The following is a 14,160-nucleotide window of genomic DNA, read 5'->3' as shown; positions in this document are numbered from 1 at the left end:
ATTTTTCTGTACTATTTCGTTAATTGCAAAATTTCAAGATTGTAAATTTGTCGCTTTTGCATATGATTTTAGGGACATTTGGTGACAATTGTTACCATGGCTTGAACTCTACTAATAATAGAGTACAGTATATTATCTACTTCAAACATCTTACATTATGACATAATAAACATGATTATTTCTATATAATTTAATATTTTTGCCCTGCAAATTAAAAATTAGGAGAAACACAATCATATTGAAATAGCAACATATTTCATATTAATAAGAAAACTTCTCTGAACAGTAAGTAAACAAATAAAAANTGTTATTAATAAAAAACAAAAAGTGCAGCTGGTGGTCTGTCGTTATTTACTAAAATATCAAGCGTGTTGGTTTTAGGCCAACACTTCTGTTATTCCACTTTCTGATGAATACCCCATGTTTGAATTCCATTCCACACATAGAGCAATAAAATTGGTAGAACAAATACTTTTTAAATGCATAGAGTTCTATGCAAAAAACTATTTTTCTGTACTATTTTGTAAATTGAAAAATTTCAAGATTGTAAATTTGTCGCTTTTGCATATGATTTTAGGGACATTTGGCGACAATTGTTACCATGGCTTGAACTCTACTAATAATAGAGTACAGTATATTATCTATTTCAAACATCTTACATTATGACATAATAAACATGATTATTTCTATATAATTTAATATTTTTGCCCTGCAAATTAAAAATTAGGAGAAACACAATCATATTGAAATAGCAACATATTTCATATTAATAAGCAAACTTCTCTGAACAGTAAGTAAACAAATAAAAAATATTAAACTATATCTGATGGAAATAAACACAAATAAAAAATATAATAAATATTAATACCTGACTCTGTGTTGAGCTGATCTCCTTTTCCAATTCATCAATAGCTTCATAATTCAAACTTTGAACAAAATCATCATCTTCATCATCAAAAGCATTCAAATCATCAATCCCATCTTGATTTACACCAACAACTTGATTTGGGGAGCTGAAATAGTTCCTCAAAGTGTTCGTTGTCCCATTGTTTCGTCTATTAGAAGTCTTCCTGGATACAGCACTCCCACGAGTTGATACATTCCTAGGATTACCATCGTTTTGTCTGAATGATGAAACTGAATGTTGCTGAATGATATCAGTGTTTTCAGGGGGTAAAGATACATCTTCAATCTCAGTACTAGGCTGCACAGCATTGTTTACATCTAAATTATTATTTTCCGTTAATGATTCCTCAGGCGCGGGAAGGTTCCTAAAAATAAGATGACCATATACAAAATCATACATGCTACATATACTTAGAGGTTCATCAAATTGTATAGATGCCGAAATCAGCATGATTTTGAATTATAAACCATAGTCACTGAAAAGTCGCATAGTTTTTATTTTTCAGCCTAATGTCTCTATTTAACAGTTTTATGTTGTTGTTTTTTTCTCAAGCAACTTAATTTTCTTTTTAATTCTAAAATCCCTAAAGCTACATTTTCAAGACTATTCTTTTTAATTCTAAGAATCTTTTTAGCAACATATTCAAGACTACTCTTTTCAATTCTGAGAAATTTTTAGCAACTTACCTAAGAATATCTTGACTTTGCAAGATTTTGTTTTATTAACAGCATTGAACTTTATTGTAAGCTGCTTGAGTATTTAAGGTAAAACAAAAAACAAACTTATATATTGATGGTGATATATATTGATGGTGATATTGATGGTGACTGTATATTGATGGTGACTTATATTGATGGTGACTGTACATTAAAAAATATTCTAAAAGTGGGTGAATCTATGAAATTTGATTAAGATGCAAAAAAAAAATATATATATAAAGAAAGCTAGACTAAATCAGATCCTGGCATTTAGAGATAGGATAGTATTAGAGAAATTTTTAGAACTTACAAGAAAGCAAGGCAGCTTTGCTACCTTATTCAGAAGACTATGAAAAAGCTGTATCCTGATAAGGCAAAAATTTTACTAAACAAAAACAGTTGAATGGTAAACTTCAGCACTAAATTCATTTTGATAATCACTATGATGGTGAATATGGATATAAAGCAACTTTTTAAAATCTTTATTGCAAAATATTAAATTAAAACAAGCAAAAAAAAATGCTAAGTTTTTTTTCTTCCCCAAACTAAGATTTTCTGTTTTAATTGTTTTCTAGGATGCCTGCTAACTGTTTGCACAATTAAAAAAAAAAAAAAAATTTTTTTTTGCATAACTTTAAAAACATTTCACGTAATTTGTAGGTCCATACATACACTACATCATCCCATTAATAAAATCTAGCAACCACAGAATTAAAAAAATATAATATAGCAGCTAAATTTATTGATTTTTTAGGTATTATTATGCTGAAATTTATAAATGGTTTTATAACTTTACTTACTTATTTTTACTGTAATGGTGATCAAATTTTGTTCCACCTTAATTTGCCCTATCCATTTTATTTATTAGGCTACTTTATCATGTACAGTATCAATAGAAAGTTTTTAGATGTGAGATTTAAATGAGCCTGTAACTAAATCAAACCATAGAGGCAAATTAATTCTTTTTTTATTCAAATGATTCTTTTTGAAAGAATATATGAGGAAAAATTTTTCTGTATTTTGTTTCAACATTTAAATTGGCTATAATATAGTGTTAATGTGACAGTTTTTTAAATTTTTTTTAAATCTATTTGANTTTGCTCATCTTAAATCTAGAAGGGTACCTTTGCAATCAACATAGAATTAATCTAAGGATTTTAAGTTAAGCGAGTTACTTTTGTAGATTATTTTTTATATTTCCTATTTTTTTATAGCTAGTAACTAAATAAAAATAAATTTAGAACCTTGTTTGTCTTTCTTTATCTATTGTAACTAAATAGTGTTTTCTCAAGGTCATAGGGGCCCCATGATCCTAATGTGCCCAGGGCCTCAAATAGTTTAAAGACGGCCCTGCATTCAGGCACTTACAGGGAAGATATTAGACGAACCAATGTTGCTCCCAAAGTAAGGACAGATAATAAAAGAACAACCACGCCTTGCCCGGGATTTGAACCCAAAACCTTTCTGATGCAAGACCACTTTCCTGACCCCTACACAGTTCAGTCTGCACTAACACAATATCAGTAATACCTATTAACACAATTAATTAAACAATATTGGGGCTATAATATAATAGCTTTATGAAGACTCCTTTAATACACAAATATAAAATATTTATATATACATATATATATTGAAAAAAAAAATTTCTGTGTTTTCAACCTATTTTAAATTCTACTTTACCTTGAAAGATGCTTAACACGATGAAATATCATTTTCAAAAAAATTAATAATTAACAAATAAACTAAATAATTTTGAGAATTAGCGATTTATCAAACACAAAGTATTTACTTACAGCATTTGTCTGAGCAAAGCTTGTTGAGAGAACTGTTCTAACTTGCTTTCTACTTCTCCTCCTAAAACCTTTATTTTTTCAGGTGTAAGTAAAATTACTCCAAATCGACAATCAACTGGACCTTGAATCAAAACCTAGATAAAAAATTATTTTGTTTCTTTATAGAGATCATAAGAAAAACTGTAAATTGAGATTTATATTAGAATACATACACAAAAATAGGCAGAAAAAATTCAAGAAGTATATCAGAGGGAATTTCAAAAGTTCAAGAAATGTTGATGTTCTTTCCAATAAAACAGTCAGTAAATCATTTTATTTTCTTACAGATATAGTTAGAAAAAAACTGGATATTTTAACAGATCATTTTTTATATTACATTTACATAGCTGCACACTCTCCCTGTTTTCGCAGAAGATTTTATTTTCCTATAGTGGTAGCTAAACTCATGTTATTCCATTAAACTTTTTGAATTATAATAATAATTATAAATGGGCTTGACCACCACTACATGTAAATAATTACAACAAATGTATAAAAGCATAGTCTTTACTGTAGTGAATTTCAACCTGGTCAAAATATAAATACAGTAGAGAGCCGATTATCCGAACTGCTCGGGACCGAACGTGGTTCGGATAACGAAAAGATCGGATAACTGGAAAGTTGATTAAAATCTAGTTTAAATTATTATTATTTATGCACTAACTTCTCTTCAAACTTTTTGTAGGCTTAGGACTGGTAGTACTATCTAAAATAGCTCAGGCATGTTTAAAAGGTTTTTTTTCAATTTTTAAATATTTTTTATTTATTTTTTTAAACTTTTTTTTTCATTTTGAATTATTTTTATCATATTTCAGTTTTTTATAATTTTTTTGTCAATTACTGTGTCTCGATACCAGTCTTCTATTTCTTCTGCTGTATAACCTGGCATCTTTTCATCCGGAAGATCTGTTGGTTCAGAAACTTCAGTTTCGTATGTTTTTCTGTTAAGAATTTTATTCCAAGATTTTATATTCCAAGCACTGTAATCACTAATCATTAACCATAAGGGACAACTATCCATCCTCAATTATAGAACTTCAGCACTTATCTATTCATAAACTCCTTCATTCCATTGCAGACTGTCAAAATGAAGCTCGCATTCTTGGAAGATAATTTTCAGTTGAAGAGGGCTAAAGGGATATGTAGGTTTAACTGTATAACAATACATGTATGTATAGCTACTATAATAAAACTGCTAAAAAAGGTTGTAAATTAAATATGGTCTTCAGATGTAAGGGATATTATTTATTCTTCTAAATTTAGAAAAATTGTCAATAAGTTAAAAAGTATTCAAAACTTTAAAAAAAATCGAATTGTGACAATGTTCGGATAATTGGACGTTCGGATAATAAGGGTTCGGATAATCGGCGCTCTACTGTATATTTTTGAGTAAGATTGTTTTTCCGAAATTGCTTTACTACTACATACTATGAAAATCCATTTTCGGAAAGAATGAAAGTTGACAGGTATGAATTTAGAGTTAACTAATCTATGCCAAGGTTCATAAACAAAAGTGGTGGAGGCTTCAAGAAAAATTTTAAAATTTAAGGACCAAATATGCTCAACTGGGTAAATATTTATACTTTTGTACTTACCTTTAATTCTTTTACAGTGATGGAAATTGAAATTCATATTTCAACAGATCAATTTCTATATTATACACAATCCAAATCAGGGTTCATAAACAAAAGAGGAGGGGAGATGAATTCAGTTCCAATACAATATATCATTTTCCAATTAGCAATCAGACACATTAAGAAGAAAAAAAATTCCACAGGAAAAATGTTGCTTTTTTTAAGTTTATTATTTTTTTTAATAAGATGTCTAAAAGACTGAAACATGATAGGTCAGCTCGATGCATAATTTTTTAGATTGTGATTTTTTAGAATTAGTAAGTTTTTTTCATTAATCATTATTAAATAAAAAAAAATACATGTAAGCATTTCAAACGGAAAAGTATTAAAATAAAGTTTTGAAATATATCAAAACTATGCATTCAAAAATTTTGTGAATAACCCCTGAGTTAAATAACAATTTAAAATAAAATAAGAATAACTGATAAAAGGATAGACAGCAATCTGAAAGCAAAGTGCAATTCAACTTAAATTAATATACAATCAAAACTATACTATCAAAAATTTAGTGAATAACCCCAGTGTATAATGACTATTTAAAATAAAATAATAATAATTGTTAAAAGGATAGAAACAATCTGAAAACAAAGTGCAATTCAACGTAAATTAATATACAATCAAAACTATACTATAAAAAATTTAGTGAATAACTGTATAATGACTATTTAAAATAAAATAATAATAATTGATAAAAGGATAGACAGCAATCTGAAAAATAAAAGCAATACAACTTTAATTAATAATGAAAACTATTAGTGAAAAATGGAAATTTTTAGTTTTTATGAAAATCATGTAAAAAAAAAATTAAAGGCAATGAGAAAAAAACTTTCATCACTCTGATTGAAGAGTAGCATTTCAGTCTCTACTCTTAGAAAATAAAAATGTCGCTGCTACAAAAAATTTGGGAAAAAATGCCTGCAATCGAAACCAAAAACACACATTGAAAGGTTCCAAAAACAACTCGAATAATCACAGATCGTTTCAGGTACAAAATTAAAGTTATTTATAACAGACAATAAACTAACAATACAATAAATAAAATTACAATTTTTTTTAAAAATAAGAGCTCAAACAGGATGCACACAGCAGTATTTAACATTTATATCAGTCATATTTTGGATTTCTGAATGTGAATAAATAGATTTGGTTATTTAAAATTAAAAAAAAAAAAATTTAATATGGAAATAAGATTTTATTTCTTTTAAAAATTCATCTTCTACAGTAACCTATATGTCATACACCTACTGAGCAACAACCTTGGGGTCAAGTACCTGCTATTGACTTATATGATGAAAAGAGGTGTTTAATGTTGAGGTGAAAAAAACTAATTCTGTAAAAAGGGCGGGATTAACATGAATGAAGTTATTTTATTTTATAACGCGTTGAACAGCTGATTCAAATTTGAGTTCATAACTATCAATGTTCAACTCCGTAACCTTGTAATTTGGAATCCAACCCAGAACACTAAGAAACTAATGGATCAAGCACCTGAACTAAATATGACTTTTTGATGGAACTAACCCACATATGCGTTATATGGAGAGGAAAACCACAGAAATCTCCCAATTTTACGCTAGCACTACAGTCAGACTGAGCTGGGGGAAGAAAACAACCAACCACCACTGAGATTCAAACCTGGCTTGCCTCATGAAAGCTTTATCCCCTGAGCAACCAAGGCTATGAGTGAAGTTACTAAACTTTACTAAATTTAATAGATGGTTAGAAATGGTGATACCTTAACTCCAGGTGGAAGAGATAGTGATAATGTGTTGATTGGCCTATACTCCATACCTTGAACTGTAGTACATCCATCTGTTAAATTTAGCATGAGCATTCGGGTAGGTTTAGCTTCCCACTGAAATTAGTGATGGTCTTTAATACAATATGTAATAAAGGAAAAAAAGGATTTAAGAAATAGCTTATAGTATTCCATATAGTAAAATTGTTATTGGTAGACATTAATAATCATTATTATCATAAAAAATTAAGATAACTGATTTTTAATTAAGAGATTAGGTAGCAGTTAACACACACAATTGGAAACAAATGTTAATATTACTCTACATGTTTAAAAAAAATCAAAATTTTAGCTTGGAATGCACGAAATGACTATTAGTTTTTTTTATTCAAAATTGTTTGCTTTATTTTTTTTTAAAAATAATAAAATGAAGAAAAGTTTAACATTTACTTCCATAAAAAAAGAATTTTCCTTCTTTTTTTTATTACTGTTAATCAAAATAGTGTTTCTTATTTTGTGTGAGTAGGTTTTATGCATCGAGGTAGGAAATTTTAGAAAGTATTGCTTAATTTAAACACATAATTTTTCGTTGACAGTTGCCCCTTTTGTAATATTACGATCCATAAAAAATATAAATGCTTTGTAATCAGGGAGACATCACTTTTTTATCAATAGAATTATGTATCCCAATAAAATATTTTTCAAAGAATTAAAACAGTGGATTCCAAATTCTTTTTTTGGGCTATGGAATGCTAAATGACCAAACCTCCTTATGCAGAACCCAAAGCAAGAGATAACATGAAAATGAATCAAATAAACTTAATTACGTGTTTTGTTGAAATGAAAACAACAAAAAAAAACTGTTATAAATATTGAGAATGGTTATCAGAGTAGCATATTCATTTTATTTTGAATTGTAAAGCTCGATGAGAAATATTAAAGCAAATCTTTTACAAATGCATGTGGTTAAATATATAGATAATTACTTCTTTCAAAAATCATTATTCATTAAAAATTCTAACTCTTGGAAGTTCTGTGAACCTTCAAAACAACTCTAGGGTTCTGCAAAACACTATTTAGGAACCACTGAATTAAAAAATAGTTAAATATTCTAATAGTTATGTTAAGTTTGGCTATAACAAATCAAATGTTTACATTTATGCAACATTAAATAACAGCATATAATTATTTGATTTCACAATTACATTCTCATAAATAACAATCGTAACAGCATATCCAAAAATCAAATCAAAACAAAATTGATGACAGTGATCTTTCAAATAAGATATAAAAATTTTTAGATAAAAGAGGAAAGAATATATTTTAAAAAAAGAATATTATACTATATTTTTCATAATTTATTAAAATTAAAAATTTATAATTAGAATGAAAGCATATTCTCCAACAACTATGGAATTTAAATAGTTTTAGAAAAACATTTTCCTAGTGGCAATGTAACATTTAAGTAAAGTTGATATAAAAGAATTTTACTCACCACTATAAACAAATAATGTAATCAAATATATAAAAGGTTAGATATACAATCTTGAAATCTAGCATAAGTTTTATAAAAAATTTTTTAGTTCACTAACATTGGAAAAAATAATTTTCTAACCCTTTAAATGCTGGAAGGTACGATTATATTTATGAATAAAATAAAAAATAAAGTGAATTAATTTGAAAAAATTAAAATGAAAGACTTTACAGGTAAATTTAAATTGGGTGAGTAGGAAGATTTAAAATTTACCGCCGGAACTGTTGGCAATGGTGCAGCAGAAAACTCTTCATTTGAATTTGTACGCTTGTTTAAATCTTGAAATTGAGCATATGCTGGTTTCCCAACATCACGGATAAAATTAGCCTACAATAAAATTTTTTTTATAAATATGTAATAAAAAATTTAATAGCAAATAAAATAAATAGTAATATAATACAATCTATAAAGAATCATCTATAAATAGAATTTGTACGCTTGTTCATATCTTGTAATTGAGTATATGCTGGTTTCCCATCATCTTGGATTCAATTAACCAGAATAAAGTGTTAAAAATAAATATATAAATGAAATATATAAATTTATTAGCAAATAAAATAAATATAAATAGTAATGTAGTACAATCGATAAGAAATCAATTATAGAATTTGCATGCTCATTCCAATCTTGTAAATAAGCATATGCTGGTCCCCGAACATCACGGACAAAATTAGCCTAAAATAAAGTTTTTATTCTAAACATCTTAACGAAAAACATAATTATAGAAAATAAAATACATAGCAATGTAGTACAATATATGAAGAATCAATTATAAATAGAATTTGTATGCTTGTTCGAATCTTGTAATTGAGTATATACTGGTTTCCCAACATTGCAAATATAATAAACCTAAAATAAAGCTTTAATAATAAATATATAAATCAAAAAATATAAATTTAATAGCAAATCAAATAAATAGTAATATAGTTCTACGCATAAAACATCAATTATAAATTGTCTGAAATCTTTACTTTGAAATATGCTATTAAATTTATAATTTTCAAATATATAAATATATAATCATAATAATTTTAATGACTCCACTTCCGGAGATACTTCTTATTTGTATTGGACTGCAAGACTTCTCATGCTCAAAAGAACAACTGAAGGAAGTAATTAAAATAAATAATAAATTTAATAGCTAATAATATAAATAGTAATATAGTACATTCTAGGGATGAAACGAATAGTGATTTGGACGTATAGCCAAATATTCGGCCAAATACCGAATAGCAACATTATTGTAAAAAAATCTTCAATAAATATTATTTTTTTATATAGAAATAAGTTTAGTCATAATTGGAAAATAATCAAAACAAGACCTAACAGCATAACATTCCTTTACATCAATTATTGTTCTCAGAGACCACTAATATTTATTTTATGGAGATTCTAGACTAGAACTACCATAATTTTGAACCCTAGATAAATCATTTAATTTTTTTTCTAAGCAACTTTTGTTTCAGATGAATTAAAAATCTTTAAGGTTGATGGCCATTGGAATAAGGAAAGTATGAATTGGCCAATTTAGCACACCTAATAAAATATATGGTTTGCCTCATTAGGTAGATTAGGTGAAATGTTTACCTGTAATGCGAAGGGGCCATTTAAAGTAGTTTTTTGAATGGTAAGTAAGTCCCGTGGCAAAGAAGAAACTCCTATTTCTTCCAAGTCAGCTGACAACCATTGATTATACACACACTCTTTCAGACTACTTGAAGATATAGCATCCTATAAGAAAGATAGTCTTTAAAAATTTAAATGAATAAAAAGCTAGTACTACATATATTCTGAACAAAATAAAAGTATTAAAATGCTATAACGCAAATAATTAAAAAGTCTGCAATACAAGTAATGCAATAGTTGTAAGTTAGGAGAATGAAAAATATTGTTTTGATAAAACAACATTTACAGTTTGAGAACCATTATTTCACACAAATGTACAGTGTGCGAAATAAAAAACGAACCACCCTGAATAACTTTTGATCTAATGATTGGATCTTCACGTTCTAGGACTCAATCTTAAAGGTACGAGGGGGAGGCCTCAAATATGGTAATTAATTAGATCAAACGATATTTTAAATTACTAAATCAGGAAAAAAATGTACTTCCGCTCCATAAACGTACCTTTCTTTGACAGATTCAGATTTCTGACCCCAAAAATGTAGGGGGCAGTCACAATCTGGCAAATATAGTTCTTACAGTTTGGTCAGGAGAGCATTATAATGTTTGAACCCCTTAATGTTAATTGAATTTTTTGCGTATTTTGTCACATCTTGAGAACTTTCTAAGCAAACTAAAAAAATTTTGCCCACAATTATAAAATTCGGTAATCCAAAGATAATTCCATAGAAAAAAATAACTTGTAGTAAGTAGTTATGCATTAATTTTATTGTATAATTTAATAATAGTATAAAATTTTTACATCATTCTAAAAGAGGTACATGACAAAATACAAAATTTGAGTGAAATCGGTCAAATAGTATCTGAGAAATTGAATGTTAAAAATAAAATTATATCAAAACTTTTATTAATGACGTAAAAAGTTTTATATTATGTTACAATTCAAAAAAATATAAGAGCTGCATTATCTTTCTCTTTCATGCAAACTTCAACAAATACAGTTAGAAAAATGCATGCTCCCAAATTATACACAAATAACTTTTTCTGAAACTTCTACAGCAATAGTCCGATATTATGGAAAAAGTTTAATGATTAAATAGTAAATATAATTGGTAAACATTTTCAAGAATATTCCAAACAATATCATTATTATTAAATTTGATTTTACTGTTTGCTGAAATTCTTTGGTTTGGTCATTTCCTTTTTCTGATGATTTAGCCTCTTTTAACATTTCTGATTCTTCTTAATCACCACATGCAAAAACATTATTGTTTAGAATTACCAAGCCCATAAGCAATGAGGGGGGGGGAGAGAGACAATTCAGGGGTCTGTCCAGACCGAATTTACTACCGTTTAGCGGTACTTTCACAAATTCAACTTTAGGAAAAACGGTAGTTTCACAAATTTAATTTTAGGAAAAACGGTAGTTTCACAAAATATTTTTCTTAAAATTTTATTTTTGTATTCCATAAAAAATGATAAATCCATATTCTTGCCATATTTTTGTGTTGGATTTTTAAATATAATTTTTAATTTTTCACAAATTATGTCTAAATTTTCACAAAATAGGTACCTGTCAGAAAAACCTAGACAGACCCCTGCAATTGTCTCAGCGCCCAGACTAAATACAAAAAATTTAACTGCTTCGAATAAATTTTTAAAAGGATACTGAGGAGAATTCTTTCATACGGTAGAAGATTTTCATAATGCAAACTTCAAAACTAGAGGCTTTGTTTTTGATTTACTTTTGTGTTATAATTTTTTTTTTTTACTTATCTTTAAACTTACCAACTAAAGATAACAATAACTGTCTGAAAGAGATTACCTCCTACAGATTAGCTACTCACAAAATATGCACATAAGAATTTATTATTCAACGAAAAAAAAATTTCTGCAGCATTTGAATGAGCAACAAACAAATTCCTCAATTTTGCTTTACTTAACGTTTGAAGCTCTAACCACTAAGCAAATAATATAAAAAGTTAATAGTTTTTACTTAGTTACAGAAATTTTTTATTTCACAAAACTAGTGTGGTTCATGGAGAATGGGGTTATATAGTTCAACTGTAACTATAAATTTACAAATATAAAAGATCTATGTATCTACAATTTTGAATAAATGTTCTTCAAAAATTCTGCAAATTATAAAAATAAGATTTCATATGCATTTAGAAAGGAGATCTCACAGTAAATTACTTGTATTTAGCCTTAACAGAACTACTTCCTCGAAAATATTAATATCCTTTGTATTCAGAAAATAAGTGAGTTCTTTCCTAGTTTATGTACAGACATTTTTAACCATTCATATACCTTGTAAATCTACTTTTTTAGGAATAGATAATTCCAGAGGTTTCCTTTCACAGATGGTAATCTCTTTCTTATTAGAATTTCATGAAGTTATCAAAGAAAAGTTTTTAAGAGTTGGAATTCAAAGATGCATTTTATAAATGGGAATAGTTCAGTATCAATATCTGTTTGTGCCTACTACATTAACCAAGGCCCCAAAAAGCTTTTGAACTTACAAAAATATGTTATGATTTACCTGGAAGATGCTACAAGTTATACTTTCCAAGTTGGTCTGCTTTTGTGCTTTTTACTATTATTATTTATTCATATAAAAGTTTCTTGCAAGCCTTGATAATTGTTTTGGCTTAGATACGGATACAGAAAGGACTTCCCTTTTAAATTCTTTAGAAATCAGGAGACAATAGAAGTACTTAATTTAAGTAACACAGAAATCAGGGGGAAATTTTGTTTGACCAAAATATTTTAGTGAAACTCGAGTATATTCGATTTAATCAGATTTTTTTCTTATAGCAGACACATATAGAGAATCCATATTATTTTTCTGTGATATTGGAGTATGATTAAAGATAACAAGTTTTTAGTTATTGATTACACAAGTTATAATTAAAGATTACAAGAGAATAGCTTAGATGATTAAATTTCAAATTATGAATTTCAGTAATTAAAGAAACAATATTCACAACAGAAAACATTATTTAGGACTCATATGTTTTATATAATTCAGTATTTATAAACAAATGATGTGAAAGAAAACACTGAAAATTACAATTTGTTCTTGCTTAATGAAATCAATACAGGCTTCAACCCACTCCGATGATGTCGTTATGAAACGTGTTTTTAAAAAATTTTTGACTTCGAGAATTTCAAATGAAGACATTATTTAAAAGGCGTAAATTGAAGATTTTATTAAACCATTATATTATATGAAAATTAAGAGTTTGGTTAGTGTAAGATCATTTCTTACAAATCCACGGAAACAATAATGCAAGAATCATAATTTTCAATAATATAATGCCAAACTTTATTTTAAATCATTTTTCTAAGCATATTAAGTACTTAAACTTTATAAATATTATGAAGTCTATTTTCAATTTTCAGTGCAAGACCGAAACAATAACAAACCGAATAAAGCGCTGAAATTTACAATGAAAGTTACAGTTAAATTATTAAAGAATATTCAATGTCAAAACTGGCTGTTCTTTTTTGGGTTAAATTTATAAAATATAGCTAAAAATGAAATAAAAACTAACCAATTTTATTTTTTTAGAATTAAATAAACAAATTATAATAACGGCAAACAAAAACTGCAACTTTGTTTTGTATTTCAATAAATAGTCAATAGATGGCACTGTTGTATTGGATATTTGCTCAATGAATTTTATTGGAGAAATATTTTGTGTCAGCCATAGACAGAGGGGGTCTGTTGAAGTCCGTGGATCAGCATAATAATCTTACAACAATAGTAGTTTTAAAGAGTTTAACCTCCCTTTTAGAATTCAGATAAATACAGGGTCACTCAAGGTGTCCTAGAGCACATTCCTCCTTTTTGTTCTGTGCCTATCTCATTTGCTTTCCTTTTTTTCTTTTTACATCAAGCATTGAAGATTGAAGCATAGCTTCTCACACTGCTTAAGAGGACGCGATACTCAGATAAAAAACCGGAATTGGCAAAATCAGAGTTGTAATAGTCACACAAATGCTGAAAGAATTTTTTCAAAATATCAAAATGCAAAAAAGTTATTAGTAAATGAAGCTCCCATATCCCATAGAAAAAGCATTAGCTGCTGGCATTCAGAGGGTAGGTATTGCGTCCTCTTAACTACGTTGTATTGTTACATGTAATGTAATATAATAAGTTCAGATTCAAGCGCAGCATTACCACAT

The 14,160-nt window shown here is 27.6% G+C and overlaps 1 protein-coding gene across 3 annotated transcripts in view; it reads right to left on the bottom strand.

Annotated features, from left to right (window-relative positions):
- The window catches only part of LOC107451443 (recQ-mediated genome instability protein 1), a 31,332-nt gene extending 17,896 nt beyond the window's left edge, over positions 1-13,436 (bottom strand). The window contains exons 1-6 of one of the 3 annotated variants that reach the window (XM_016067529.3): positions 13,043-13,436; positions 9,934-10,077; positions 8,560-8,673; positions 6,810-6,929; positions 3,402-3,535; positions 869-1,271 (exon numbers count right to left, since the gene is read on the bottom strand). In XM_016067529.3, the coding sequence (XP_015923015.2) occupies positions 869-1,271; positions 3,402-3,535; positions 6,810-6,929; positions 8,560-8,673; positions 9,934-10,077; positions 13,043-13,153 (1,026 nt within the window). In that variant the 5' untranslated portion in view covers positions 13,154-13,436. The remainder of the gene's footprint in view (positions 1-868; positions 1,272-3,401; positions 3,536-6,809; positions 6,930-8,559; positions 8,674-9,933; positions 10,078-13,042) is intronic. The other 2 variants (XM_043043821.2, XM_043043820.2) reach the window with 2 other exon arrangements.
- Positions 13,437-14,160: the final 724 nt, after the last annotated feature.

Source organism: Parasteatoda tepidariorum, chromosome 9 (genome assembly GCF_043381705.1).
Source record: "Parasteatoda tepidariorum isolate YZ-2023 chromosome 9, CAS_Ptep_4.0, whole genome shotgun sequence".
Taxonomy (NCBI): Eukaryota; Metazoa; Arthropoda; class Arachnida; order Araneae; family Theridiidae; genus Parasteatoda; species Parasteatoda tepidariorum.
Note: the sequence above shows the minus strand (reverse complement) of the source record. Positions and strands in the feature narration are given on the sequence as shown.